General features: G+C 41.9%; 1 protein-coding gene across 4 annotated transcripts; it reads left to right on the forward strand.

Annotated features, from left to right (window-relative positions):
- Positions 1-427: 427 nt before the first annotated feature.
- Positions 428-24,956, forward strand: RESF1 (retroelement silencing factor 1). Of its 4 annotated transcripts, XM_068662088.1 has the most exons (7): positions 428-587; positions 10,917-11,070; positions 12,732-12,886; positions 15,834-15,998; positions 16,851-22,360; positions 23,265-23,339; positions 23,690-24,956. In XM_068662088.1, the coding sequence occupies exons 5-7, from the start codon at positions 16,891-16,893 to the stop codon at positions 23,830-23,832; spliced, it is 5,688 nt and encodes a 1,895-aa protein (XP_068518189.1). In that variant the 5' UTR covers positions 428-587; positions 10,917-11,070; positions 12,732-12,886; positions 15,834-15,998; positions 16,851-16,890; the 3' UTR covers positions 23,833-24,956. The 4 variants fall into 4 exon arrangements, with proteins under 4 accessions (XP_068518189.1, XP_068518163.1, XP_068518183.1 ...); XM_068662062.1 differs by lacking the exon at positions 12,732-12,886; XM_068662082.1 differs by lacking the exons at positions 428-587; positions 12,732-12,886 and adding an exon at positions 2,056-2,143.
- Positions 24,957-26,046: the final 1,090 nt, after the last annotated feature.

Raw genomic sequence — 26,046 nt, forward strand, 5'->3', positions numbered from 1 at the left:
TCTGACATAGTTTCTCTATCTTATACCTTCTCTATCTCTTAGTTTCTCTGTGTGCTGTGCAAAATTTAAGGTAAGGTTCATTCAGCACCAGCTTGTCACCCGTTTTAAAACTTAAACGTAGCCCTTCCAAACACATCACGGACTTCTGGCGGTGCTGTGATGCATAGGTTACCTGCAAGTACCGCTTGCATGCCTTTTCTTCTCCCTCGTTTACACATTTATTTAAATCTACGCGCTGCGTTTGTGCAGAGCCTTTAAGCTACCGCTCCCCACTCCTCCAGGCCAGGCTCCCCCTGCACTCCGGCCGGTTGTGAGCTCGGGCTGTACGAGTCCAGAAGCCGAAACGAGCAATTCCCAGCTATGCATCACCCCCCTCCTCCTCCTGCTCCTGCTCTTCCTCCTCCTCCTGGAGCGGGGCCGGTCTGGGTCCCGGTCCCGCCCCGAGGCGGTCCTCGGCTCCGTGCCGCTGCCCTGCGGGCGGGCAGCAGCGGCGGTGGCAGCAGCAACGGCCTCCACCCGCCTGCCCCACGGCTCCGCCTCTGCCTCGGCGCGGAGCCACCGGCGGCGGGGCGACCGCGTTGGGCTCGGTGAGGCCGGGAGGCGGCGGCGGCGGGAGGGCGGCAGCGGGGAGGCGAGGCCGTGGCGGCGGGGCCGTGGCCGCGGCTTCCTGCGCGGGGCCGCGCTGGGCTCGGCGGGGGCCGGGCTGCGCGGGGAGGCTGCGGAGCGCCGGGGGTCGGCTTCACGGGGAGCGCGGGGAAGGGTTCGGGGTGCTTGGGAAGCCCTCCGGGGGTTGTTTTTCTCCGAGGTTGTTTTTCCAGGAGCTCTGGCAGTGCCGGGCCTTTTCCCGCTCGCCTCTGGCCGCCCGGGAGGGCTGCAAAGCGAAAAGAGCCGGGGGAAGGACGAAAGTTGTCGCTCGCTGGTGGCAGAAGCTGCTTAAATGCGGTCTTGTCTCCTCATTTCCCTAAAATAGACCCAGCGGGTAGGCTGAAAGCATTCAGATGGGCATTCCTGGCCAAGCAAGCTTGTGTTAATGGTCGCCTTTATGTTGCTATCCACCAAATCGAGCCCTTTAGTGTCGATAGTTGCGCCGGGTCGGGCGTTCCTGCGAGTAACAAAGCAAAGCCTTAAAAACGTGCAAAGTTGTTTCTAAAGCCGTGTATCAGGAGCTGTTAATTCATTGTGTTCGTGCAGCTGGCTGGTGCTTCGGGGGGTGGAAGCCAACTCTTGAAACTGGCATGTGCAGGATGAATGGAAAGCCTATGGGCCCTTCCCTTCCCTCAAAAAGATTCAAATAAAATATATTACGGGGTGTTTTGCTTTCCTGCCTGATCGTAGCTAAGCTTCCCCTAGTTCGTTGGTCTGCCAGGATTTTAGGAGAAACTTACTTCAGTTGTTTTCTACTGAAAGCACAGATGCCTTTTCACCCCTCCCCCCCGCCTCCTACCACTCTAACTGCAATAATTGTAGATCTGTAAAATGCCCTTATCTGTTGGAAGCTGTCTTCAAACAGTGCCTTTTAAAAACCCAGCAAGTTATTTGCCTTAGATCATTTCTGCAGGCAAACACATTCTGGTACTGAAGTGTTTTTAGATCAGTTTCCAAACTTCATGTAAAATTATGAAGCCCAGCTTTTATATTTGCCTTTTCCAGGAGAAAAAAACAACAATCAAAAATGGTCCATTGTGTCAGCAACCACCCTGATGGAGCTGAGGTGTGGTGGTGTACCTGGCGAGATAAGGATGTGTGCTCTCGAGGCAGCGCTCCTTGCCAGCCCTGTTGCCCGTAACAAGAAATGGACCCACCTGGGGCCATTAGCTTTTGGCTGCAGATTGCAAACAGGGGAAGTGATTTCATAAATTGTTGATGTGCTGGGCTCACTCAGTTTCATTTGCTGCAACTGTGAGCAACTGCTCAGATGGCTCTGTCATGGTGGTCGTGGTCTTTCCTGGCCTTAATCAAACACAATGATTGACCTGTGAGTTTGGTGTTGAACCTTTCTTCTCCTTGTTGATAGCTAATAGTGAGTGAGTGCAGGAGGGAGGTTAATACTCTCTGCCCCCTCTTTTAAAAGGGGACAAGAAGAAAGTTAGAAAACAGTGAAGAAGGAATAAAGGGAGCAGAAGAGCAAAGAGGTGCTATTCAGGTATCTTGAATCCTGGAGCAGTTCATGCTTTGTTAAACCTGACCGAGGGTTTGTGAGAAATTGTAGAGCCTGCTGGTGATGCTTAAGAAGAGGGGACTGGGGTGTGTGTAACAAACAAGGAAGTATAGTGAATAAATGTATTATGGTTGTTAGGAGGTTCTGTCCTTTGCATTCATGAGCTGATGTTGTGTCCTAAGAAAAGAAAGCTGTTGTTTCTTAGTAAATTGGACTTATAAATGTCCCAGGAGATTTTCTAATGTGTTATTAGAAGCAGGAGACTGCCCAGTGATTATTGGTACAGGTTTTTGCTGCTTGCATAAAAGTAATGCTTGCAGCTTAATGACATTGTCCCTTCTGGGAGCAAAGACCATAAGGAGGTCCTGTTCTTCCAGTGGGTGTTACACATCTGTCTGAAGGGATGCTCTCTAACAAGACTGCTGAAGTAATCTTGCTTTTCAAACAAAAAACTGAAAATACGTTTCCTGTATTAATAGTTATTTGTTTTCCCCAGAAGCACCACAAGTAGTAGGGTCAGTGCAACTGAAGATATGGAAGGGGGGAAAAAAAAGCATGTTGGGGAAGGTGAAATTTCTCAACCTGTTTTTGCCACTTTAAGTTTCTGAATTATACTTACTACTGGTATGACCACAGTTTTTCAAGGACTGCAGTGTTTTTCTATTGCTGGCAGGGAACGGGCTTTTGCTTTTTCAGTCATATGACTGATAGGCACTACTAGGATAGTGTTATTATTTATGACTCCTATACAGAAACACAAGTTCTCAACAGTTATGAAACTGTAAATCACTGTGAAAGAGTAAAACAATAACAAAAAAATCTTCAGGATTTATTACTTCGAGGCACTGCAAGCAGAAGACTGTACAGTGGGTGGAATAGCTGACTATACTGTTCATTACAGCAAACTTCACAAATCAGTTGAGAAGAAAGACATTATCATGACTGTACTTCTGTTTTTTTTTAAATATTCCCATGGTCTTGAAGGCTTGTAAGGCCTTGCTGTCTGTATAGTGGCCTGCGTAAAGTTCAGATATGCCAAACAGCTCTTCTGTTATGTGCTTTTGGTGATTATTATAATTCTGCTTGACTGAAATGCAATTAACTTACTAGTGTGCACTTCAGCCAGCATCCTGTACTTAGGTTGCAAACTTTTCTTCAAGTAGCATTCATTAGATGTCGAATGGTTTGAGAGCAGTACTTCTAAATTGAGTTACATACAGCTGCCAAAGATGTAAGAAAGTTTTTTGAACATGCCTTGGAAGTTGGAGGGTTTTCAGAATATGAAGCACATTTCAAGGTTGATTCCATGAATTGTGATATTGACTGGAAATCTGCAAATGTACTGTGGGGTGTAGGTGCTTCATAAAAAGTGTTTTAGAAACACTGTTTAGGAGATGTTTTTTTCCCTTGGATTTGGGCCTGTTCTCAGCAGTGACCTCTCTTTGACAATGTTTATGTTGCTTGGTGTTGTGGAGGACTAGAATTTTAAAACTCTCTGTGAATCGCAGCTCTTCCAAATGCTTGCAGTCTGTGATGTTTGCAGAAAATTCACTTTCCTGTCAAGCTTTGTCTAGATGCTGCTTGTGACAATCTGAGATTTTTTCTGTAACCAGCATTTCTGTTATAGCGTTTATCTGTGTTACCTCATTCTTGGTGAGAAGAATGACCTCTTTTCTGCTTTCCTTCTGTTTGTGAGCATAATTCCCACGACTCTTGAGGCACTGTCTGGTGCTGTAGCTGTATGAATACAGATTATGTTTATTGCCAGGTGCCAAGTAGTGCTTTTTCCTTGCTCTTCGATATTTTTACAACCTCTGGATATTTTTTTGAATTGAGTTACATAGTTGTAATTTCTACAGTTATCTGCCTGCCACAAGAAATACCATTTTAGTTCAATCAGAAGAGTGATGACAGGGTTGCAGGCAGTGTCATATACCAAGGCCAATGTAACATAAAGTAGCTAAGTACCTATGAGAGTTGTCAACTATTTTGTTATAAATCTGTATTCAATGCAAGCTGGAGAAAGTTGACCAAGACATTTTTTTTTTTTTTTAAACAGTTAATCATTTTACTGGCCAGTTTCTTGTACACAGTGATGCATAACTGCATGAGTGTTTGATCATTTACTTTGCTACTGGTATGTTTCTAGTTAGTGGCGTCTTTTGTTTTTGTTTTTTTTTTTCCTACTTGGGCTAGTTCAGCTTGAAGTTTCCTACCAAATTATAAATACATATATAAAAATTTGCTATGGGGAAATATGAGCACACAGAGGTCCCTTTGTTGCTGGCCCCGGTCTTTTCTGTTGCTGCCCTTAGACCTGCAAGCCCCTGGTCCTGATGGACCCTGCTTGCATGTGGTCAGACCCTTTTCTTCTTTTCCACTCTCATGTTGTTCCTGCTCACCCCTCCCTTTTCACCACACTTGAGGCATTCCCTAAGCATTTGCTAATTTTTGAATAGTCAACAGGACTACTTCAAGCATGCCTATTCAAACTTAATTTGACATTTATAACTTAAATACCAAAATTGATGTGGCTCGCGTGTGAATGGAAGTGTGTGAGAAAGCAGCAGAAGAAATAGCAGACCAAAGGTCAAGAATCGCCCTTGCTGGTGCAGTGAAGGCTTGCCATTCCAGGACACCTTTTTCCACAGTAAAACTGGGGAACGTGGTCAGCATAAGGGCTTGGGGGAGGTGAAGGGCCTCATGGGCTTCAAGAAGGACTTTTCCAGTGCAGAAGGAAAGGAGGAAGAAGAAGGGGAAGAAATCACACAGATAAATATGTGACAGACAGTGATGGAGACAGCAGTGTCGCCAGGAGGTTTGCTCCCCACTTGGTAGGAGTGCTGGAATGTGAGGATGTTTATCTCAGCAAGGTTATCTGATCAGGCATCTTGTCAAGTGGGGCTGTAAAGAAAAGGGGAAAACAATAAACAAACCTTAAAAGACAAACCTGACAGGCAAGCACAAAGGAGGCAATGACAAGAAACAAACTGTGCCAGCATTGCTAATTGATGGGCTATCAGGCAACTGCAGGCAGACCTGGGCTTTTCCATGGTGAGAACATCCAGGCCTGGGAGTCCTGGGTGCAGGGGGAGGAAGAGGATGGCGGATCTGTGAGAGTGGATGCAGAATGTGCGGAGGAACAGGGGGAGCCGGCTGGGGAGGAACAAAGCAGGGGACAGATGGAAGAGGGGGTTATAAAGAGGGCCAGTCAATTGCAGACCCTGGTTGGTCAGGAAGCCTGACTGACTGAGCCTTGTGTGAGATTGCTGCAGTTTGTCCTTTCTTAACTCTCCCTGCATAATCTCACTCTCTATCCTAAGTGTGTTAGTACAGCGAGGACACCTCGTTGACACCTGAAGTCAGCACCTGTGTCTGTTGGCCAGCACTGGGGGCTCCAGGCTGAGCTCCAGCATCAGGGCAGCAGGAACCCCCAGCCCCCTTAGAACTACTGGAGCTGGTGGTCACTTACAGCATCCCTTAAAAAAAACACCTAGAATGTGGGCTAGGATAATGAGAAGCTTTGAAGAAGAATATTCTGACAGGTAATTTGAAAAAGATAAGTTTATGGGTTTTGTTTTAATAACTACTGCTTGATCTGAAAAGTCTTTTTTGTGTGTGTGTGTGTGGAGGATGTAAGCTAACAAAGTGACTCGGGAGTAAAGTTGAATAATACTGAATAAAGTCAGATTAGAAGTCCTGCTGGGTGGAGGAGAGTACAGTGAGAATTCAAAGGGAGGCTGGGAGGAAGAACCTGATTCAGCTCATAGCAGTGAAACTCAAATAGGCCCATTCAAGAACAGTTTTTGTAACCTACGTTTGTAGCAGCAGATGGCATTAGGACAGCAAAGCCAATAGCAGAAGGTGAGATAGGAATACACTGCTGGAAATGGTGGAGTAGAACCTGCAGAGAGAAGTGACTGGTCTGCATATGCTTAAAGTTATTCTCACCACCATATGATTGCCTGCATCTGAGATGTAGGTAACATCTGACAAATTACTTCCTATGTAACTGCTGAGAATTTTTGTGGCAAGAACCCCCCTGTGTGCTAGGGCTGCTACAACATCTGAAATACAGCTATGAAACAAGAAAAATGACCATTCTTAATGTGTATATATAATTCTTCTTTTGGTCAGTCGTTTGGAGCTAGAGAAAGGAATGTGGTTAATTCAGGCTACCTTGTACAAAAGGTGCAGTTCTGTGGAGCTGCTATTATCTTTCTATAATACTACATGTCAAGTGTACTGAATTAATTGGAAGTGCTTTCTGTTATCTGAGACTGGCTGCTACAAGTCCAGAAGCAGAAATGTGGGAAGGAGGGCACGTGAGCCTAGAGCTGGACTTTCAGTTCTTAGAGTTTTTGCTCTCTGAACTCTGTGTCCCGAAGAAGTAAGAAACAGTTGAGATCAGAATGGCTGGCATTACAATGTGTATGTTTGGTATTTAGAGTTTTGGCCCAGTTGCAGAAAGCTCTTTGTAATGAATAAGAATATCATGTAACTACTGTGAATGGCTCAGTTACACTGCTTTACTTCATGCTGTGTGAAAGAATGGAGTAATCCTGTGTTGAGATAAATCTAGGAACGGGCAGCAGAATAGAAAAATAATCTGTTGAAGCAGAGTAAGATTTCCTTCTGCAAAGGTTATGGGATGAAAGAGAAGAGCTTTTACATACAGAAAACCTTAAAATAGCCAGGTGGTTCCAGAATATGAAAGTTGGGCCAGAGGCCTGTATGGCCTTAAGGCAGTAGATGAAATTACAGATCAAGGATATGGTGACAGACACCAGCTTGAGGCTTGTGTTGGTTTACTCAGTTTTGTCTGCTAGCATTGGGGCGTGATTGGTTTTATCAAAGGTGTCAGTGTTCACCACCATGGCTGCCCTTCTGATCACAGCAGTGGCATCTGGTTGGGCATGCCGTGTGCCTTGGCTGTGGGGTGAGCAGAATGGGGATCAACACGGCCAACAGCTGAAGTATGCAAATGGGCATAGTCCTGGATTTCTTCACAAAGAAGGTAGCCCCAAGTTTCCCTGGTATGGGTGCAGAAGGAGCTTGCTTTCTACCAGGGAAGTCGGGGGATACACCTAGAAGATGTCAGAGGAGCAAAGGGTTCAGTCATCTGGGCACTGTCATAGGAATTGTCTGTAAGGACTTGATCATTGTAGTATGGATGGCAGCGGCATGCCTGAACCAGACACGATTAAGGATTGCAGGGGCATCAGTAAACCAGATGTCCTTCTGTGGAATGGGAAAGGAGGGGCCGCTGTAACAGGTGAGTCAGAGACTAACAGGTCTCCGAAAAGTGAGTCTGAGAGAACTGCAGGTAGCTTGAAGGGCAGGGGAGCAAGAATAAAATGTTTGGGACTGAAAAGTTGGGCTCTGATGGTGGAGATACCAACAGCCTGAGGCTGAATGGTGATGGATTGTGCGTATCCCTCAGGGAAAGGAAACACCGCAAAGGACGTTGTGAAGAATAGGATGTACACCCGTATGTGCAAGGGGGTGATCCCCAAGGAGTCTGTCAATATCAGAAAGGACAAGGAAGGTGTCAAGAAAAGCACACTCACATTCTTAATCTGAGGGTTTGCACACCTTGTCACCCCTTGATGGCAAATGGATTGGTTTAGGGGTAGGCCCTCTAAGCACTGTTTTCACTGTAGCGGACCACCAATAGAAGTGAGGAGTCCCAAATACTGACATTATTGAATACCTTTTAAGAGAAGGGTTAGGGCCTGTTGGTGATTCGTTTTCTGGTCCCAAGTGGAAGGAACAGAAAGGACAGACAAGCAGACTGAAACACAAGGCCCAAGGCCATGTAGCACCAAAAGTTTAAAGTGTCTAGGAGGCTCTGAAGGTTCTGTTTTGGAAGAGGGAATATAGTGATGGTGGGAAAAGTTTCACCTAATGATGAAGATGCCACAAGCAATGGTAGGACTATGGCAGTAGCCTTAAGGTGAGTGAGTAAAGGTATACTACATGTCACTCCAAGTGTAAGTTAAAGTGAATGCAGTTGTTTAAGGGGATAGGCCACAAGAAGAGCATGTCCTGAACACCCCAAATCACCATGCATAGATAAGAAGGAAGGTAAATGGAGTTGACTACTTCATCAGCTATTGGGACCATTCTGTACGAGGCAGAGAGGAGGCAAACATTATGCCTGGGTACTCAGTGGTCAGGTGCCAAGACCCATTGTGTTTGTGCACTGGCTAGGTGGGATTGTTAAAAAGGCAAATGGGTGCAGCTCAGGGGGAGATTGAGGGTGCGGCCCACTTGTGGTCCCTGGAGAGCTCAGAGAGTTCTTGCTATTTATAAGATTGATAGATAATTAACTTTTAGTGATTATTTTTCCAGGATTCTGTTCTTTTTCATTATGTTTATGGTCCACTGTGCTTGTGGTTCAGGTTGTGCAATCCTCTTCCCTGTAGCACTTAATTGTGCCCTTGTCAACTAGTCATGCCGGGGGGGCCCCAGATGCAGTTGGGGGAGGCCTGATCACCTAATCATCCAGTGCCTGTATTGTACAAAAAACAGTGGAGTGAGGCAGCATCTGGCTTCACCACAATCTGCAAGCAACAGAGGAATGATATTATGATGGCTTTTCCTTGAATACCAAAGATACCAAAGGGATGAGGCGCCATATATATATTAGATAAAGTGATGAACTTGTAGTCAAGCTCAGATTTCTTATCCTGTAGTTTCCTGGACTCTGATGCAATCCATCATATTCCTGTCAAAGACTTCATGGCGTTGAGTGCCTGCCTGTCGCTCCATTATTAGAGCTGTCAGTTCAAGGATGATCACATCAAGGCCTACTGTGGCTTGCAGGAATTGTGTCAACTGCGAAAGTAGAAAGTACCAGCCACAGTGAGTGCTCCATGTTCTTCAAATTCAGTCAGAAGACAGGTGGTGGGCTTCTGGGCGTGCAGGTTTCCAGGTTATTAACAGCACAGGTCATCGAAGGTAGGAGAGGTGCTTCTTGGAGTATGTGAACTTTGGGGAAGGGTTCTTGTTCAGAAGTACCAGGAGACAGTACCTTTCCGTGAGCATCATGTTAGTTTGGCCTCAAGTAGAGCTTCCTTATCTGAAGTAATCTGTATGTTACCTTTCTTTCTTGTAATTTACTACATCTTGCTTACCTGACGCTGTAGTTCTGTGGAAAAAATGAGTTGGCTAATTTGAAGTTGTACAAACTCTACAACTGTCCCAGTTGGTCAGAGTTCCATATCATCGCAGTCACGTCACTGCTGCTGTGTCCTCCCCTATAGTATTAAACTGCTGCTGCTCTGACCTCATCACAATTGTATTTGGGTTACTCCACAACAGATTTAAAAAAAATTTGCAGATCCTTGGGCCATCTGCCCACTAGGGAAGTAGCACTTGACTGACTGCAGGAAGGGTTGGAGGGGCTCCTCTGAACCCATGAACTACTGCAGGTTGTGAGGAAATCAGTCCCCTCCAGGCTGATCTACTGATTACCGAATTTTGAGCACATCTATCAGTGAAGTAACACAGACGTTATCACTGATGGTAACATCTACCTTTGGATCAGAAATCCCTATTATCTGCATCCTCCATGCCACCTCAGAGGGATCATTAGGTTCTTACCAGTCCCCCTGTGGTGTTAATTTTGTGTCTGCTAAGTCTGAGTAATGCAGGGCTGGGGGACTCCCAGTTTCTACCTGATGAAGTGGCAGGAGGGCCACTAGGGCCCTTTCTGGTAGGAAAAACGTGGTAGTGTTGAGGGTTCTTGACAAGAGCCAGTAAAACAGATGTTGGGACTCTGGATTGCCTGCTGGGAAATGCCCAGGGCCAAGCAGGCTTCCCATGCTTCAGGCTGCTTTGGGTCAGGGCCCTTTTGCTTGTGTTTAGGGGGATATTTACCTGCCAGGATATGAGGGCAGTTAACTATTAAGAGAGTTGGGAAGGTGATGGAATGGATACAGCAGGAATTCCTTTTACAAATGATTGGGCCCATATGACACTGGGCCTGTGCGTCTAGCATGTATTACTGACTTTAGTGGGCTCTGAGAGGACCAGGATTTTATTATTATTAGTGGGTTCTGCTGGGCTTCACTAGGATGATATCTCCCTAGGTCTTCATCTGCCCGGGGCAGCCATGGTACTGGAGCACCAGGATCCTTTTGCAGCAGTCAGTACCTTTAATGCCTTCTGTGCTCTCAGTTTCAGCAAGGTGTGCTGTGACAGTTGATTGACTAGCATGGAAGTGGTTATATATCAGGGAAAGAGTCAAGCCTTAATTTGTATACCTGTTGGCTAAGTAAGGCACGACATACACAGCAAGGGATGTTTATAAACTTATCACATGTGCATATCAGACATGAGCTTGCAGCCTTGTACAGCGTTTGCCTGGGATGGAGTTATCTGCCCAGATGCTGCTGCTGTGGATTTGTGGCTAAAACAGCATTGATAACTTGCCAGTATTTTGGCCACAGTGCTCAGGCAGCATCAACGCTTCCCTTATTTTCCCAGTGACTGGGCTGTGAGGGGTCATAGCTAGGGCATACCAGCTGTATAACATCATGGTACAGCATCATGGTCGGCGGTAAAAGGGGGATGGAGGGTGGATGGCTTGCAAGGTGGCTTGCTCAGAGAGCAGCTGGCCGTTAGTCTTCTGAGGGAGACAGTGGGCAATCTCCTTTTGCTGCTTGTCCCCCCTGACCTGTGTCTCCTGCTTTCCTTCACCTAGTGAGCTTTCTATCTCAACTCATGACTCCTCTTGTTTTTGCTCTTCCAGTTTTCTGCCCTGTCCTGCTTGGGAGTGAGCAAGTGCCTGTCTGGGTGCTTGCTTGTGGAGCCCTGTGACAGCTACACTGGAGAAGTTGTGCTCCTGTGCATGCATCCTGACCCCTGACGGGAGGAAGGCTGGCCATGTGCTGGCTCTCGTGCTGGTAAGTATTGAGGTTCCCTGACTGCCATTCAAATCAGCGTACAGTGCTGGCTTCCCCCTCATCAGTAGGGTTGAGCGAAGTAAACTTCAATGCATTTGGAAAGCAGAAAGGTCTGCTGCTGGCTGTTCCCTTTAAAATGGTCATCAAGGGCCATTTCACAATTTTCTTTGCTAGACTGGGTTAATTACCAGTCTGCTGGTCTGAGTGTTGTATGGGTTGTCTGATCAAATATTCCCGAATTTTCATCGTTCCTGTCATCTCCTGTTCCTGGTTATTTCCTATGGTACTTTGGAGTTGTTGAGGTCACTAATCTCCAGATGAATATTGTTTACTTGCTCCTCTAATCGTGCTTAAGGTCAGTCTGTTACCAGAAGAAAAATGTGTAACAGGGTACTACAGAAGCACAGAGACCACAACTATGCAAACGTTAATGATTTTTCTAATAGACCAAGCACTGTAGTGTACAACTACAGTACACAAATTTGCCCAGATAAAATAATGTACAGGTTTAGTAAGCTAGTAGAGAACCATTCTGTTCATGTTGTTTATTATTGAATCAGTTATTAACAACTGTAATTAACTGGGAATCCATTGGTGACACCTTCAGAAGGAAAGCTAGTAATGTGACAAACAAACCATGAAACATTAATCATCCACAGGTTTTTTTTAAAAAAAAAAAAACAAAAAACAAACCCTTTCATCCAACAAAGTGCTTCATCTCCCTTCTTCTCCCCCCAAGTATGGGTTATAAGCACACGCCCTCTTCTTGCACACCCCTTCTGTGGGAGATGGGTATGCTCTAGCTCTGTATGAGCCTTTGCTGTGCCCTGCAGCCTGCTGATCCACATGCTGGTGAGAAGGCATCCCGCGAGTTTGCATAAAGATGCCTGAGGTGTGGGTTCAGCCACATGAGCTGGATGCAAGCTGGGCTGCTCAAGGCATCTTATGAAGAAAATGCCTTTTGGTGCAAGTAGAGTTTGTGATGTTGGCAAAGTGACCATAGGCAGTATCATGTTCTTGACTACTACGGTTTCTACTTGAAGGTATATTCCTTTTGGTACAATTTTTCATGCTGCTTTTATATTTTTCTGGTTGATTCCTCTTTTATTTTAAAAGTATCTTTGAACTTTCCTGATCCTGTTTAATGACATCAGAAACCTGTGGGAGACCGACTTTGTAAGTCTGGGGGCAGTGAAGTGAGGGTCTTGATAAACTGCCTGCTGGACTGAGCAGTGTAACAAACCCACTCATCCATCAGAATGTCCAGGTGGGCTCATGCTGCATCTCGCAATTTTCTGCAAGTAAGGCTGGATGATAAAGATAAGATCTCCTTCTATACTTGGGCCAGCAAGGTGGCAGTAAGAATTGACTGCTAAAAAACACTGTGCTGTGCGTCAGAAATGTTGTGTAAGTTGTTGAGAATGCATGTGTCATATAGAGACAAGATGACCATGCACAACTAAGTATCTGAAAAAGCATAAAAGCTGTATGTGAAGTCTGATTGGTGTGCTCAATTCCAATTGAGTCACCTCATATACATGAATAAACTTCGTCTCGTAATTCTATACTCTACATCCCGACTTCTGTCCTTGGTTGGTGATGAGCCAGTTGCAAATTTTCATAAGAGCATGCATGCTATGTTTTCATTCTTCTCTTACCAGGTGTTAACCAGCCCATTTGTCAGGAGTTGGTTGTAGGAGCAACCCCAGAATGAGTTCTCCCAACCTGTTAAGGTCTGCAGGATCCCTCTATTGGCCCTTAGGAGTTCACATTCATGGCATGGAGGCTTCAGGAGCATCCATCTTTGTGTATTAAGGTAGTCTGGTCAAGAAAGTTTGTCTGTATTACCATTGAGTCCCATCACCGGCCACCAGGTGGTGGAATCTTCAATGCTGTGATCCTCTGAAGTTGGCCTTACCCGTAGTTGACAAGCAATTTTTTTTTTTATTACTTTTGGTTTCTGCAATCTGTTGGCTTCTAATCTTGCTCACTCCATTTCAACCGGAAGTCTGTGTCCCGTTGTGAATCATAGGAACCAATGGGCAGGCAAGCAGCTTACCTGATGATTGCTATGCAAGTGTCTTATCTGCTCTAGTGCATTTAGTATTTAGTCAAAATGCCAAGTATATTAATGTTAAATTAACAGTTTAGTTACTGCCCTGTCTCATTATGGAAATGGGAAATACTTGCTCTGGGTTGGCAATTCAGTTACTGTCCTGTCTTGGCACAGTAGTTCCCACTGTGGTTCTGCAGCCTCTTGCTGTCTTTGTTAACTTTGTCTTACAGTGAGACATCAGGTTCTCCCAAGTCTTAATGGTGAGTTATATACTCTCCCTATGTTTTTCCGATTTAGGTGTTTTCTGGCTTCAGTATGCAGGAGTGGGTACTTTAATGTTAAGTTATGATGTTCAGTGAATGAAGTATTAAGTTTTTGCTGGAATATCTTGATCCAGTAGATAAAGACTGACATGTTTTGATTGTGTTTCATTTAATTTGTCTAATATTTTCTTTGAGGATGGCCTCTTAAGAATAAGCAATAATGAGAATTGCCAATGAAAATTGAGACTTTTCTGCCTTCTGTCAGAAATGAATTTAGACCATGTTTTGTGTAGATTAAGGTTACTAGAAAACCAAAGGGAACAGTTTTCCACTGTTTGAAAATACTGTTCTTTTTCCCCTTGAATATTTAACCTTAGACTAAAAACCTATTCCAGCTAAACTTACTGTTATCTACATTGATCTTCCAAATTCCTCTGCAAGTGAAATGTGATGCTTCTCAGAAGGGTGATCCAGGGATAGTGTGTAATACAGAGGCAAGCCTTAAACTACCTGATGGAGAAATCCAGGTATAGCCACATGAGTTGCATAATAGATTTGTGGAAGGGTTGTGCTGTTACTCCTGCATTCACGGGGTCTCTCCATTCCCTTTCTGTGCACCTTCAGTGAAGAACTGGTAGTAGCCCAAATAGTTGCTGATGGTTTTTAAGGCTTTTGGTCAAGAAGAGAATGTAGCAGGTGAATGATGCAGGCATATGTGAGGAGTAGTCTTCTCTTTGTCTTTTGAAGTCTTGTACTGATATTTATCTTCTCAACCGTTCTTCGTAAGACAAATGCTCTCTGCCAAATACCACTTTTCATAGCATGTTTTATTGTATTAAAATTATGATGCTTCAGGTTGTGATTGCAGTTGGAGGCTGTTGTAATGTTACTCAGATGAACTCATATTTAGCAGTGATTGAAATTTATTGCCACTTTGGTAATTATGAAGTTGGATTTATGTGATATCTAAAACTTTGAAGCTGTTAGATATGGTATAGCAATTAACAGAGTCTAATTATAGATGGGACAAAGAGTTAACAAAGATTGCAGAACGGCAAGGTTCACACGAGACTTACTGCAGGGTATCGGGTTTCTCAAGTTAGTTGCGTGCCTAAGGACTTCCACCTTATTAGAGTGCAATACTTGCTCTTCTCAATTATGCATTGGCTCTCAGCAGAAGTCTTCCCTGAGGGGAATCCCTTCCAGTGGGAGTTCCTGGGTCACAGCCCGCTGTGATTCTGAAGAGCTCAAAGGGCTCCTGCTTGAGATTGCTGTTTGTAGGACCACAAGATGATTGACTTTCAGCCAGTAATTTTTCATGGTTCAGGTCTTTTTCCATTTTGGCTCTGATTCAGGTTGTGCAATTCTCTCTCTCTTAGCATGTAATAATGCCTTCATCAATTAGCCATGTCACAGGAGCACTGGATACAGTTGGGGGAGCCCTGATAGTCTCGTGCCTGTAGTGTGTAGATAACGGGGATGATGCAGTGTCAGGCTCCACCACACTGTAGATAACAGAGGAATGATGCTGTGACAGCTCTTCCATGAATCATAGACCAGGCATATGGGTAACAAAGGGGGGTGATGCTTGTGGGAGAGTTAGGGGAGAGCTGCTCTACTACACAAACTTAACGTTGTCTTAATTCAGCTAGCAACTATGAAGTAGGGCTGTGTTCTTCATCTGCATGGTCTTGACAGTGCCAGGAATTGGGCTTTACTCTTGACTAGGTTGTGTACTGCATGTAGTCAAAGTTTCTCCTGTTTCATGAAGATTTTGTAGTTACTACTGGATGTCACTTCAGTCTTGTTCACACATCTAAATGATACTTCTGGAATGTGAGTGTATTAAGTAGCTTCAGCAGCTATTTTTCAAGGAGACGATTTTTTTATCCCATGATTATTTATCAGGAAATCTCCAGTCAAATATTATCAGTCTGAAGTCTTTAGCTTGGGTGCAAAAGCCTCTGTTCCCATCTAAGCTTCTTTTATTACATTAAATGTTGCCTTAATACTGTTGTTAATCTTGGATAATTTGTGCTGTTGTAATTTTTTTTTCTTTCAAATTCCACATGCAACTTTGCTTTCCAGTTTCATTTTGTATTATTGTCCTCTGAGAGCACAGAAGTAAGAGAGTGAAGAGATACAGCTGTCTTTCCATTAATAATAACACCTGGACAATCAGCTAGATGGCTTTAACTTTATGGCTTTTATCAGCTAGATCTGAGTTACATGTCTAATTCTGAATTTGAAATCAAGAGAAACTTAATCTGAAAGAACTCATGTTAGAAAGTCAGGAGCCTTGGTTGACCTGGGAGAAATTATGTGAAATATTTTGTTAAGAAATTTAGGGTAACACCCAGCACAAAGTAGGCTGTTGTTTCTGTCCTAGGTGGGTTTGATTGTACTGAGAGGAACTTACCTTTTATTTTTATTTTTATCCACAGAATCATAGAATATTCAAGTTGGAAGAGACCCACAAAGATCGTCGAGTCCAACTCCTGGTTCCCAAAGGACCACCCAAAAAAAATCAGACCAAAATTTCTGAAGGTTAAAATAGTGTTTGGCTTTGAAGATACTGGCTATAACATCTTTCTGTTGGTCATTCACAGGTAACATACTCACGCAGCTGGGCTTGTTGATAATCAATGTAAATTATGGAATATAACACATGAAGAGTTACAGATCTGTGACCGTCGCCTCCTGCAGGTGTGCTTAGAGTAATAGCTGAAAAAGTAGTGATGATGATGATGTCATCCTCATACTTCACGCTTTCAAGCCTGCTAAATTAACGTTACTTAACAGAATTTGGGGTGGTTTCCTTGCAGCTACATGTGTTGTTAACAAGTGTCTTAACTTATATTTCTCAAAAATTAGTAACTGGCCACAGAGTGAGGGAAGAGAAAAATGACATGTAAAATGAAAACAAGCAGAGTCTGTTATTATAAGAGATCTTTACTGAACCCTCACTCGTTTTCTTCTTTATTCTGTCATGTTTGAATGAATAATTGAAGTCCAGTCTTGTATGAAAACTCTGACCTATATTATTTCTTTAGGGTCCTCTTATGCTCTGCTCTTAAAATTTGCTTATTATATCATGCTATACAGATGCATTTTTTTTTTTAATGAGATTTGGATGAGAAAGGAAATAGAGCAATCTATTATTAAATTAAAAAGTTGAATGATAGTGGAATTAGCAAAATAATCTCAGGATCCTGTTATTCATTAAATAGACAATAGAATTGTTATTTGCTATTCTGTATCTTTGTATCTTAACAGTGTTCTGGGAAATAATCTACATGGCTTGACATTCTTTGATGTCCACTGGATGTGCCAAAGGAGTTGCTGTTCTATTTAGCAATTTAATTTGAATGGTTCTGTTTGTAATGCGTTCTAAATTACTTCTTGGCAAATGAAATAGGCTTTCATAGGAGATTAAGGTTTGGTTTTGGTTTTGTTTTTAGAATTTTGGTTTTATACTGAAAAAAAATAAATCAAGAAAAGATGGACTGGAATGCAAGACCACTCAAGAATGCTGATGCACAGAATAACCAGCAAAGTAGACAAGCGTGTTACACACGGTTGCTTCCTAAAGCACATGCTTTTCCTCAAAGAAATACATTTTCCTCTGAAAATGTGTGTAGTTATGCTGGAAATAACCAAGTGATGTATCTACCAACTGTCAATGTTTCTTTACCAGGAACATCTGTGCCTGGCAAAGATTTTCATGCCTCAGAATACTCAGTCAATAAGCGTCTACCATCATATTTAGCAATTGCACCAAGACCTCCCAATCAAATGTCACATGCACAGACAGAGATGACTCAGAACTCTTGGCAAAGCTCTGGTAGACATACTTCTTCCTACAGACAGTTAGATCCCCTGCCTTCTCAAAGGAGCAATGGGAATAACTTGCGGAACATGCTTCAGGGACCTCAGCATGCCTCCACAAACAGTTATGCCATGCAGTCACAAACATCACAGCATAATTCGATGAGAGCTATGATGTTATATCAAAGTAACCGCGAATGCACTAATTCTTCAAAGGTGGGGTGCACACTGCAGTATAACACGAATGGTCCTGCTTCATTTCAAAGCATTTCTCTACCGGTCCCTCAGTCATCCCGTCAATATGTCCATTCTCAGGACAGTTCTTTGTCTCTTGGGACGTCTGGGCAACATGTGCAAAGCCAAATATATTACTTCAGTAAACAGTTTCAAGTTTCACAGTCACCAAGTCAAAATACTACAGCAAATGCACAGCTGCCACAATATATACCAAATCAGATGGGATTGGAAGCTCCCAGTGGATGTTCTGCGCCAGCTTTGCTGCCTGCCAACTGTGATTCAAGAGCTGCAGCACAACCTTTGCTAGGTGCACAACAGGAAATTCAAAATGTGTCTACTGGATATACTCTCAGCCAACAGAGGTGCCTGTCAGATCAAAAAAATGCATCTGGTATTAACAGTGTTCAGCAATACTGCCAGACACAGCAATCTGGAGAAGTCAGTCAATCAGTTATGAATGCCTGTAACTCAAGTGGAGATGTGATGGCAAATCAGACTTTTAATGAATTGTCTGCATCATCCACTGATGCTTCCAAAGAATTGTGTAGTATTTTGAATGAAATAGTAAGTCTTTCTTCAGTGGTTGCTACAAAGCCATTATGTGATGCTGCTTCAGTTCAGGAAAGTCAGACTAATAGTTCAGTGAATGCACCTATTAATTCTCAAACTTCATCAGCAAAAGAAGATGAAAGGAAAGCAGCAGAGGGTGATCTAGTTCCGGAAACTGAAAGACTGCACTATATTAGAAAGAAATGCACCCTGCTTGAAAAGATGCATCATTTTAAAAGACTATTAGCTTCACAACCTGGTCAGAGCAGTCCCACACTTGCTGCCAGTGATGAAAGCATGTTCTCTAATCCTCTTCCGCAGGTGCCCAATCAAAACGTAGCACCTTCCCCATCTGAAGCAGTGAGGACAGACACTCAGCAACAACCTGTTCTTAACTCTTCACCTGAAGAGAAAAATGACAAACAGAATGCTGGTGCTGACAACAGAGAATTAGAGGTGGCTCGGAGTAATCATCAGGTAGAACAGGGAAACCTTTTATCAAAGTCATTTCCTGTTCCTTCTCACAACAAACTCCCAGCTCAATTAAATAATCCTGAGAGTGCTCCCATCCTGGGACAAAAAGATGCTTCAGCCTTGGCTTCCTCTCAAAAAACTCTCACATCCTCCAACAATACTTCAGGTTTTAATCAAACCAATAGCTCTGTCAAAAATGCATCAAAGAATGTATCAGCTTACCCTGAGAACTCATCCTTTCTTCAGTTTGTATTGAGCAGCACAAATATGTTGAAAGAGAAGAAAGCTGGTGCTACTGCCGATAACATACTGACTAATCTCCTTTGCCGTGAAAAACCCCGGGTGGATTTAAAGGGCAAAGATGGAAGCTTATCGAAGGGCCCTAGAGAAAAGAATGTAGCCAGTCTGAAAGGTGAGCGGACAGTTATGGTCCACACTCACACTCCTGTATCAGGAACGATGCAGTCTAATGAAAATAAAGTCCAGAGTGATGTAGCTCAGAAAAAGAAAAAAGCACAGCTTACTGAAAATTCATGTTTTAAACAAAGCAATTGTAGTTACTCTGCAGAAGAACTAACTGCATGCCTGGGCTTGTGGAGAAAACGTGGTTTAGAACCTGCAAGTATTCAAAATAGCCAGTCAAATGAAAGCCCCACAGAAAATCAGATCTCACCCTTACCTTACAGCCAAAACACAGTGAGTAAGAGAGAACAAGGTAATCTTCCGGATAGTACAGGTGAAGCGGTCTTGCCTTTAACAACCGCCTCTGTAGGACAAAAACATGACATGTTGGGCTGCAATTTGATAAAAGGTTTTGAACTCCAAGTTGCAGTTGTCTCTCCTTTAGTGCTTCCTAAACAGGTAACACAGAGTGAGCAGGCAGACAAGTGTCAAAAATCTGCAGATAAAACCTGTCTAGTAATTGACACAGGAAGCATACGTAGCTTGCAAGAAGAGGGGAAAAATGTTTTAACTGTGGGAAGTGCTGATAAAGGAACAGTAGAACCTGTCCGTTCATCACCCTCTGACTGTGTTCTGGTAGAGAAAGAAAACTCACATTTGCAACAGAACAAATCAGCTAATGGAAACAGAATAGTAAAAAACAGTATGAGTACAAATGATTTGTCTGATGAAAAACAAAGGAAACTTTGTCAAACCGTGGAAGATGCTGGTGAAAATCTCAGATCACAAAACAAGTCATCTCTTTCTGAGTTGGACCTGAATTTTTATGGTCAAATCTTTCAAGAAGGTAAAAAAGACTGTGAAGACAAGCAAACAGTGTTAGAGACAGGAACTATTCCTACAGCTTTGTTAGAAGAACAGATGTTTCATATTTCTAGTGTATGCTCTCTTGTTGAAGGTGATGCATCCTATAATCCACAAATAGCAAGCATATTCGGCTCTGTCCATCAGACTAATACATTAAATAATGGTACCTCATCAGGAGAAAATGCATCTGACCCAAGGCAAAAGGAGCAATTGCTGGACTTGAATAAAAATGACTTGAGCAAGAACTCTCTCCAGCAAGAGACCTTGCTGCAAAAGACATTGGGAGAGTCATCTAGGTGTGTTAGTGAAGCAGGTAGGACTTTGGATAGTTTTAAAACCATCCATTCTGAGAAAGAAAGCAGTGGCAATCCTCCTAGAACAAATTCTGCCTCAGCGAAAAAAATGCTGGTAAATGCATCTTTCAAGCATCCTGAAAATAACTTGGATGTTCTTCCTAGGTTAGACCAGGAGTTAGCTCAAAGTTCACCAGATTTCTTGATGAGTGTGACTGCTGAAACAAATGTGTTCTCTGTTACAACAGATGTCAATAAAGAAAATGACACCTCTACTAAAAATAGCATAGAAGAAGTGAACCTTTTTGGAGCAGAGCCTATTAAATATCTAAGGAATCAGCTGACTGAACTTTTGCAAGAGTTTCCATATGGCATTGAAGGGGCTGATTTGCTTACAAAAGAGCCAGTACGAAATGATTCCGTGCTTGAGCGGACAGAGAAGCAAACTCAAAAAGAGACTCAAATCTCTGACAAAAAGTCAAATTCAAAGGACCCAATAGATCAGCTACAAATTGCACTGTTAAGCTCTGGTCAGGTACAAGAAATATTTCCTGAAGAGAAGTCATGTTCCTCTAGTGAAAGCAGCAGAGCATTGACTCAACCTGAAAAGGCTTCACCCCAGGAGGAGAAGCTCAAAAGCAACGTTCAACCTGATCAAAGCCTATGTAAGGAGAAAGAAAGCCCTCAGCCACCACCCAATTCCAGAAAGGAAGACAATTACTGTTGTTTAATGTATTGGCTGTCTGAACTAGGTGGAGTGCCACAAGGCTCTTGTGAATGCGGAACTTCTGGTTCAGATAAAAAGGATAGTGATCAGTGTTCAGAAGCTGAAAATATCAACTCTGCAGAGAGACAAGAAAACAACAGTAAATCTGATGCCCCAGTGAAGAACAACTGTGCATCAGGAAATCCACCAACTTCTGAAAATGTTACAAATCGTGTTCACAAAAATAAAAAAGATGCATGCAAATATACTGCTGTAATGACCAAAAAAGCCAGGCTCCAGATGGATGATGAACAGAAACCGCTTCCAAAAGAAGCAGAAAAAGTTAGACCACTCAATTCCTCTGAAAAAAAAGATCTTGATAAATCAAAGAGCAGTAACAGTAAAGAAGAACCAGAAATGTGTAGTATCACTCCACTATTAGGGAAAGAATCTAATTCTGATAAAAAAGATAATCGGAAAGCCTCAGAAGAAGAGTTATCAGAGAAAGCTGGTCATGCGGATGTAGACAACGTGACAAAGTCATCAAAAAAAGAGAGAATTTTCAAAGTGGATTCCATTTCAAAAGATAAAACCAAAACGGGTTTGACCATGAAATCCAGAACAGACATTCACAAATGTACAAAATCAGACACTGCTGCAATTAAGCATGCTGAAGCCCATCAAGGCCAAAAAAAAACCACCTGTGATAAGAACACAGGTGAAGAACAAAACTGTGGGAAACAAAAAGACACACTTGGACAAAATGTAGGAATTAATACCAAAGAGAAAGCAAAATTAGCAGCAGAAAAAGGACAAAAAAAGCTGAATAGTTATCACACTGAAGCCATGAAGTTCCCAGGCTTTGGCAGTAAAGACTTGAAGTCAAGAAACCAGAAATATTCTCCACATAAATCTGTAAAAGCTTATCCACCGCAGGAGGAGTCATACAAACGGAAGAGGAAGGACATTATTGGAAAGAGAGACTGTAAGAAAACAAAGGTGGAAGATGAACGACTAAAACAGTCTGAAGCAAAGAATTCCAAGCAATGCTCATATAATTGCATGATAAATACTGACAAGACTAAAAAATTGAATGGAGAAAATGTCTGGAAACCCAGGAACTCATTAGGAGATCACACTATGCTTAAACTACAGAGGAAAAGGGGTCGATCTGCCATCTCCAGAAACTACTTTTCTAACAAAGAGAGACATCTCGATGGTCAAAACAAAGACAAGTGTTCTGAGAAAATATTTTCTGATAAAAGTATGCTATATTTAAATAGAAGAACAAACAGATTAAAATTGCATCTTCAAAAAGAACCAAAAAAACATTATCTCAATAGAGTTGCATTTAAACGTACTGCGCAGGAACGCATATACCTGACAAAGTTAGAGACATCACCTGTCAGGCCTGTCTGGCATTTAAAGTCCAAAGCGTCACGAAATAGCACAGATTCAAAAAGAGTTCCTTCTCCCTCGGAAGATGATAAATCACGGAAACCACAAGTACTTGAATTTAAACTGTGTCCAGAGATCCTGTTCAGAAATTCAGCTACTGATGATGAAAGCTTAAGTACAAAGAGTTCTCTGGAAAGTGAGAAAACCACTGTGGCAGGTAAGGTGCACGTGCAATTCTTTTCTTCCACTTTCAAATGGATGTAGGCAGTTGTAGGTTGAGAGTTGTGAATTTACTAGAATACTCGTGTGTAAAACTGACTCATTGCTAGAATTTTGGCTATACTTACAGTTTGTTTTCCCAAATAATTAAGAAATTTTTGCAAGTGAAAAGTATTCCTTTTTAATTTGTGTTATACAAAACTGCAGACAGTGAAAATGTGGGAGTAGAAATTTAAGGTTGAAATTGCTTATCTAGCTTTCTGACAGATGTTAAGTTGAAAAAAGTGAGACTTCTTCAATTTCATGTTTTGTTTCTTTTCCTTAAAGTTTACAGAATGAAGTTAGTTTAGAGTGTGGCAGTTTCAAATAACTTTGCAAGAAGGCCTTCTAGCTTTCTTGTGGAAGATAGCTTGACTTGTTTGTGGAGAGCAGATTCCCCTGGTGTTGTTACTAAAGGCAATCTGATTTGTATTCAGTGTTAGCCTGGTTGTGTATAAGTTCAGCTGTGTAGACAGAGGAGGGAGAGATCTGAGTGAGGCCTTGAAGAAGGGAGGAGTCTTGGGCCAAATATATCCTGCACTTTTTTTAACTGCTGGAGCACTTTCTTAGTTGTGGTAACTTCTGCCATCTTTACTTTGTCTTCCTCTCCCTCCTCCGCTTCTTATCCCCAGTCTTTACATGTTTTAAGCGGTGTATTCTGAAGCATATTTTTGTCAAACACTGTCTTTAATTTTAAATAAAAACAAATCTGAAGTTGTACACACTGCCTCTTGCAGTCAAATTCACAGCCAAAGAAAATTTCCCTTTTCCTGTGGCAGCATATATGTTAAAACCTAATGCTGAATAGAGACCACTGCTTATCATATAGGAACCTAAAAAAAAATTCTTAATTTTCTTTATAGGTGTAAAGAGTAAAAAAGAAGATTGGTTAAAATACGATCCAGTGAAGCAAAAAAAAATGGAAGGGATCTCGACAGGTGAACTGCCCCTCTGATTATTGATTTTGAAATAAAAGTTGAATACTCTTTGCTTGGTTTAAGTGTTCCTTTTCAACATGGCTTTATCTATTTTGACTGATTCTTTACTGTCTATGTTGCCAGAATGGATACTACTGAGTAGACATAAGAGTTTCAAAGATTTGTGGAGATTTTTATTGTCATGAGAATGTGTAGTTGGAGATCAATGGCATTTTCCTGCTTGAATGTGTACAGTTGAATCAGAGAGAGCACCCATGTTGAGATTCAGCCAGAGTTTTAAACTGTAGGCAAAGCCCAAGCTAGCTGCTTGGTGACCTTTGCTTTAACCTGCTTCTCTGTCTGTCTTTCAGTTGAGGACAGTATTCCACTTGATACAGCCATACAAATCCTGGAAGGAGATGGCGTGGCTCTTCACAGTCCAATCAAAGACTCAAAAGAGATGTTTCAGACCTACAAGAAAATGTATCTGGAAAAAAGTAATGCAAAGGCCTAGATAGCACTCCTGTATCATAGGTTTTGCTCAATATTATTGGTGGAAAAAAAATGCCAACACTACAATTTTTTTTCTTATTTACTTCACATTTCTGCATAGTTGTTATATATATAGAGAGATTACATTATGTTGTTGGCAATACTTCAGCCCTGTTTGCCTAATAATTGTGAATAACTGATAATTTGCTTAATCTGTATTTATTGCACAAATAGGCTTTGGTGCTGACGGTGTCATTGTCAAATACATTTTGGTTTTGTTATATTTGAATTACTTTTAAAGAGCCAGGAGTTAGCTCTATCTTGACCAAAAAAAAAATAAATAAAGATGCACCAACAAACCTCAAACTCATTTAAATCATCATTATCTGTTTTACTTTCTTCTTCTGGAAAAGTTATGCTTGTGATACTTTCCATTGCTGGCAGTGGAAAAATATTCCTACTGGGAAGGGATTGCAGGGATTCCTAGGCATGACACCTTTATTTTCTATTTATGCTAGTTCGATTATTGTGCTCCTAACAAGACTTTCTATTTTTTTGTGGAAGCCTTTTTTTAAAACTTGAAATACAGATATAAAACCCCCAAATCAAACATAAAGATAAGGGGATACTATGAGGTGTTTATGCTGCTGCCCAGTTTTCTCACATCTATTTTTGTAGAACTTGTAGAAATTGAACTCAGAATTCTTTATCTGAACACAGTGCTGTAAACTGATAGTTGACTGAAGACTTTTCCCTTCTTCCCTCCCTTCCTCCCTCTTTCTACTTTCTTTACATTTGAAAGAAAAGCACTGTTGTTGAAGTGCAGGGAGTTTGAATTCACTTCTGTCTAGACCATGATGCTCAATTTAACCAGACTGTAATTAATTTCTTTGTTTATAAAACATTAGCTAATGTTTGACTAAATGTTCACTGTGATGTGAGTTGTATTTTTTGTTGGATACCTTTTGTTTAAGTGTCTTTTTGTTGTTGTTCAGAATTTCAAATTGAAGCATATATATATATATATATTTTCAGAATTGTGGTTATCTGTTTCTTTTTATCTGTTCAAGCCTTTATAATAAAAGTGAAAACTGCAGATATTTCGCTGAATGACTTTTATACTTGAAATAAACTTTTTGCAGGCTATGCATAGTCTTTTTTTTTTTTTTTTTTTTTAGTTTAAAAAGCAGGTAGTCATATTTATTGCATTTAGTTAAATAAATACGAGAGAGAACCTTGTAGATTAAACACAGTTTTGAAGTTTGTCAGATCTTCCTTTTTTGATTGGTTTCATAGATACAAGAGAGGGAACTGGATTTGAGTCTAAGCTTTTGGAATCTGTTGAACTAACAGCGTGTGCTTATATTTCAGAAAACACATCGGGAACTTCTTTCTCTTCATTTATTTTTTTCATTTTCTGTTTTGTGTTGAAGTGAATTAGTGTCAGTACTTAAAGAGCTTTCAGTGCTACTCCTGTCATGAAGAGACATGCTTGTAGGGATCTTGTATGCTGTTACCCAGTGGAGCACATAACATTACATGGTTTTCCCTTCCTTCATTTGTAGATTTCTTCTTTCAATTGAAGGAACTATTTGTGAGGTTTTAAATTCCTCTGTCTGGCCCATGTGTCCTAATAACTTATGTTTTTTTCTGGATGGATGCCCAAGTGTTAGTTTGGAAGCTGCTGCTGGAGAATTTTTGTAACAATGTTGGCAACTCTTAAAAAGGTTTTATTCTACACTTTCTTGGGAGTTTAGCACCTGTTACACTGGCTGCATTAAGGAAGATTCATTTTAGCCTTAAGCACACCTAGTGCCAGCAACACATAGTTCCTGCTGAGAATTTATTTTGGGTTTTGTTCTGCATAATGATATATGAACCTGACTGAAGTGGCTGAATGAATTCTTTTCAATAGGAAATTATTCAGTCCATTGGGCCATGACGACTATGTTGCAAATGTGTGCAGAAGTTTGCTTGCTGGCCTTGTGCATCTAGAACATAAGAATGCCAGTTTTGCACACTGGTGCAGGCAGTTACATCGTCCTTCTCCCTAACACCAAGGAGCCAGCCTTGGTGTTAAGAGCCTGCCTTTGTGACATAGTGTATGCAAGATGACTTGCGACTTACACTGCTACACTGCTTTGTTATGGTTAGGATTTTTGGAATAGACTGGCTTTCTGTGTTTGGTTCATGTGTTGACTAGGTAGTTATCCTGTAAGCCTTTGTACTTAAAGTA

Source organism: Anas acuta, chromosome 1 (genome assembly GCF_963932015.1).
Source record: "Anas acuta chromosome 1, bAnaAcu1.1, whole genome shotgun sequence".
Classification (NCBI taxonomy): domain Eukaryota; kingdom Metazoa; phylum Chordata; class Aves; order Anseriformes; family Anatidae; genus Anas; species Anas acuta.

Bases quoted from the DNA above. Each gene is read 5' to 3' on its own strand.
- RESF1 (XM_068662088.1), top strand. From the start codon at position 16,891: ATGGACTGGAATGCAAGACCACTCAAGAATGCTGATGCACAGAATAAC. The intron at 22,361-23,264 runs GTAAGGTGCACG...TTTTCTTTATAG, and splicing joins TGAGAAAACCACTGTGGCAG to GTGTAAAGAGTAAAAAAGAA. The intron at 23,340-23,689 runs GTGAACTGCCCC...TCTGTCTTTCAG, and splicing joins AATGGAAGGGATCTCGACAG to TTGAGGACAGTATTCCACTT.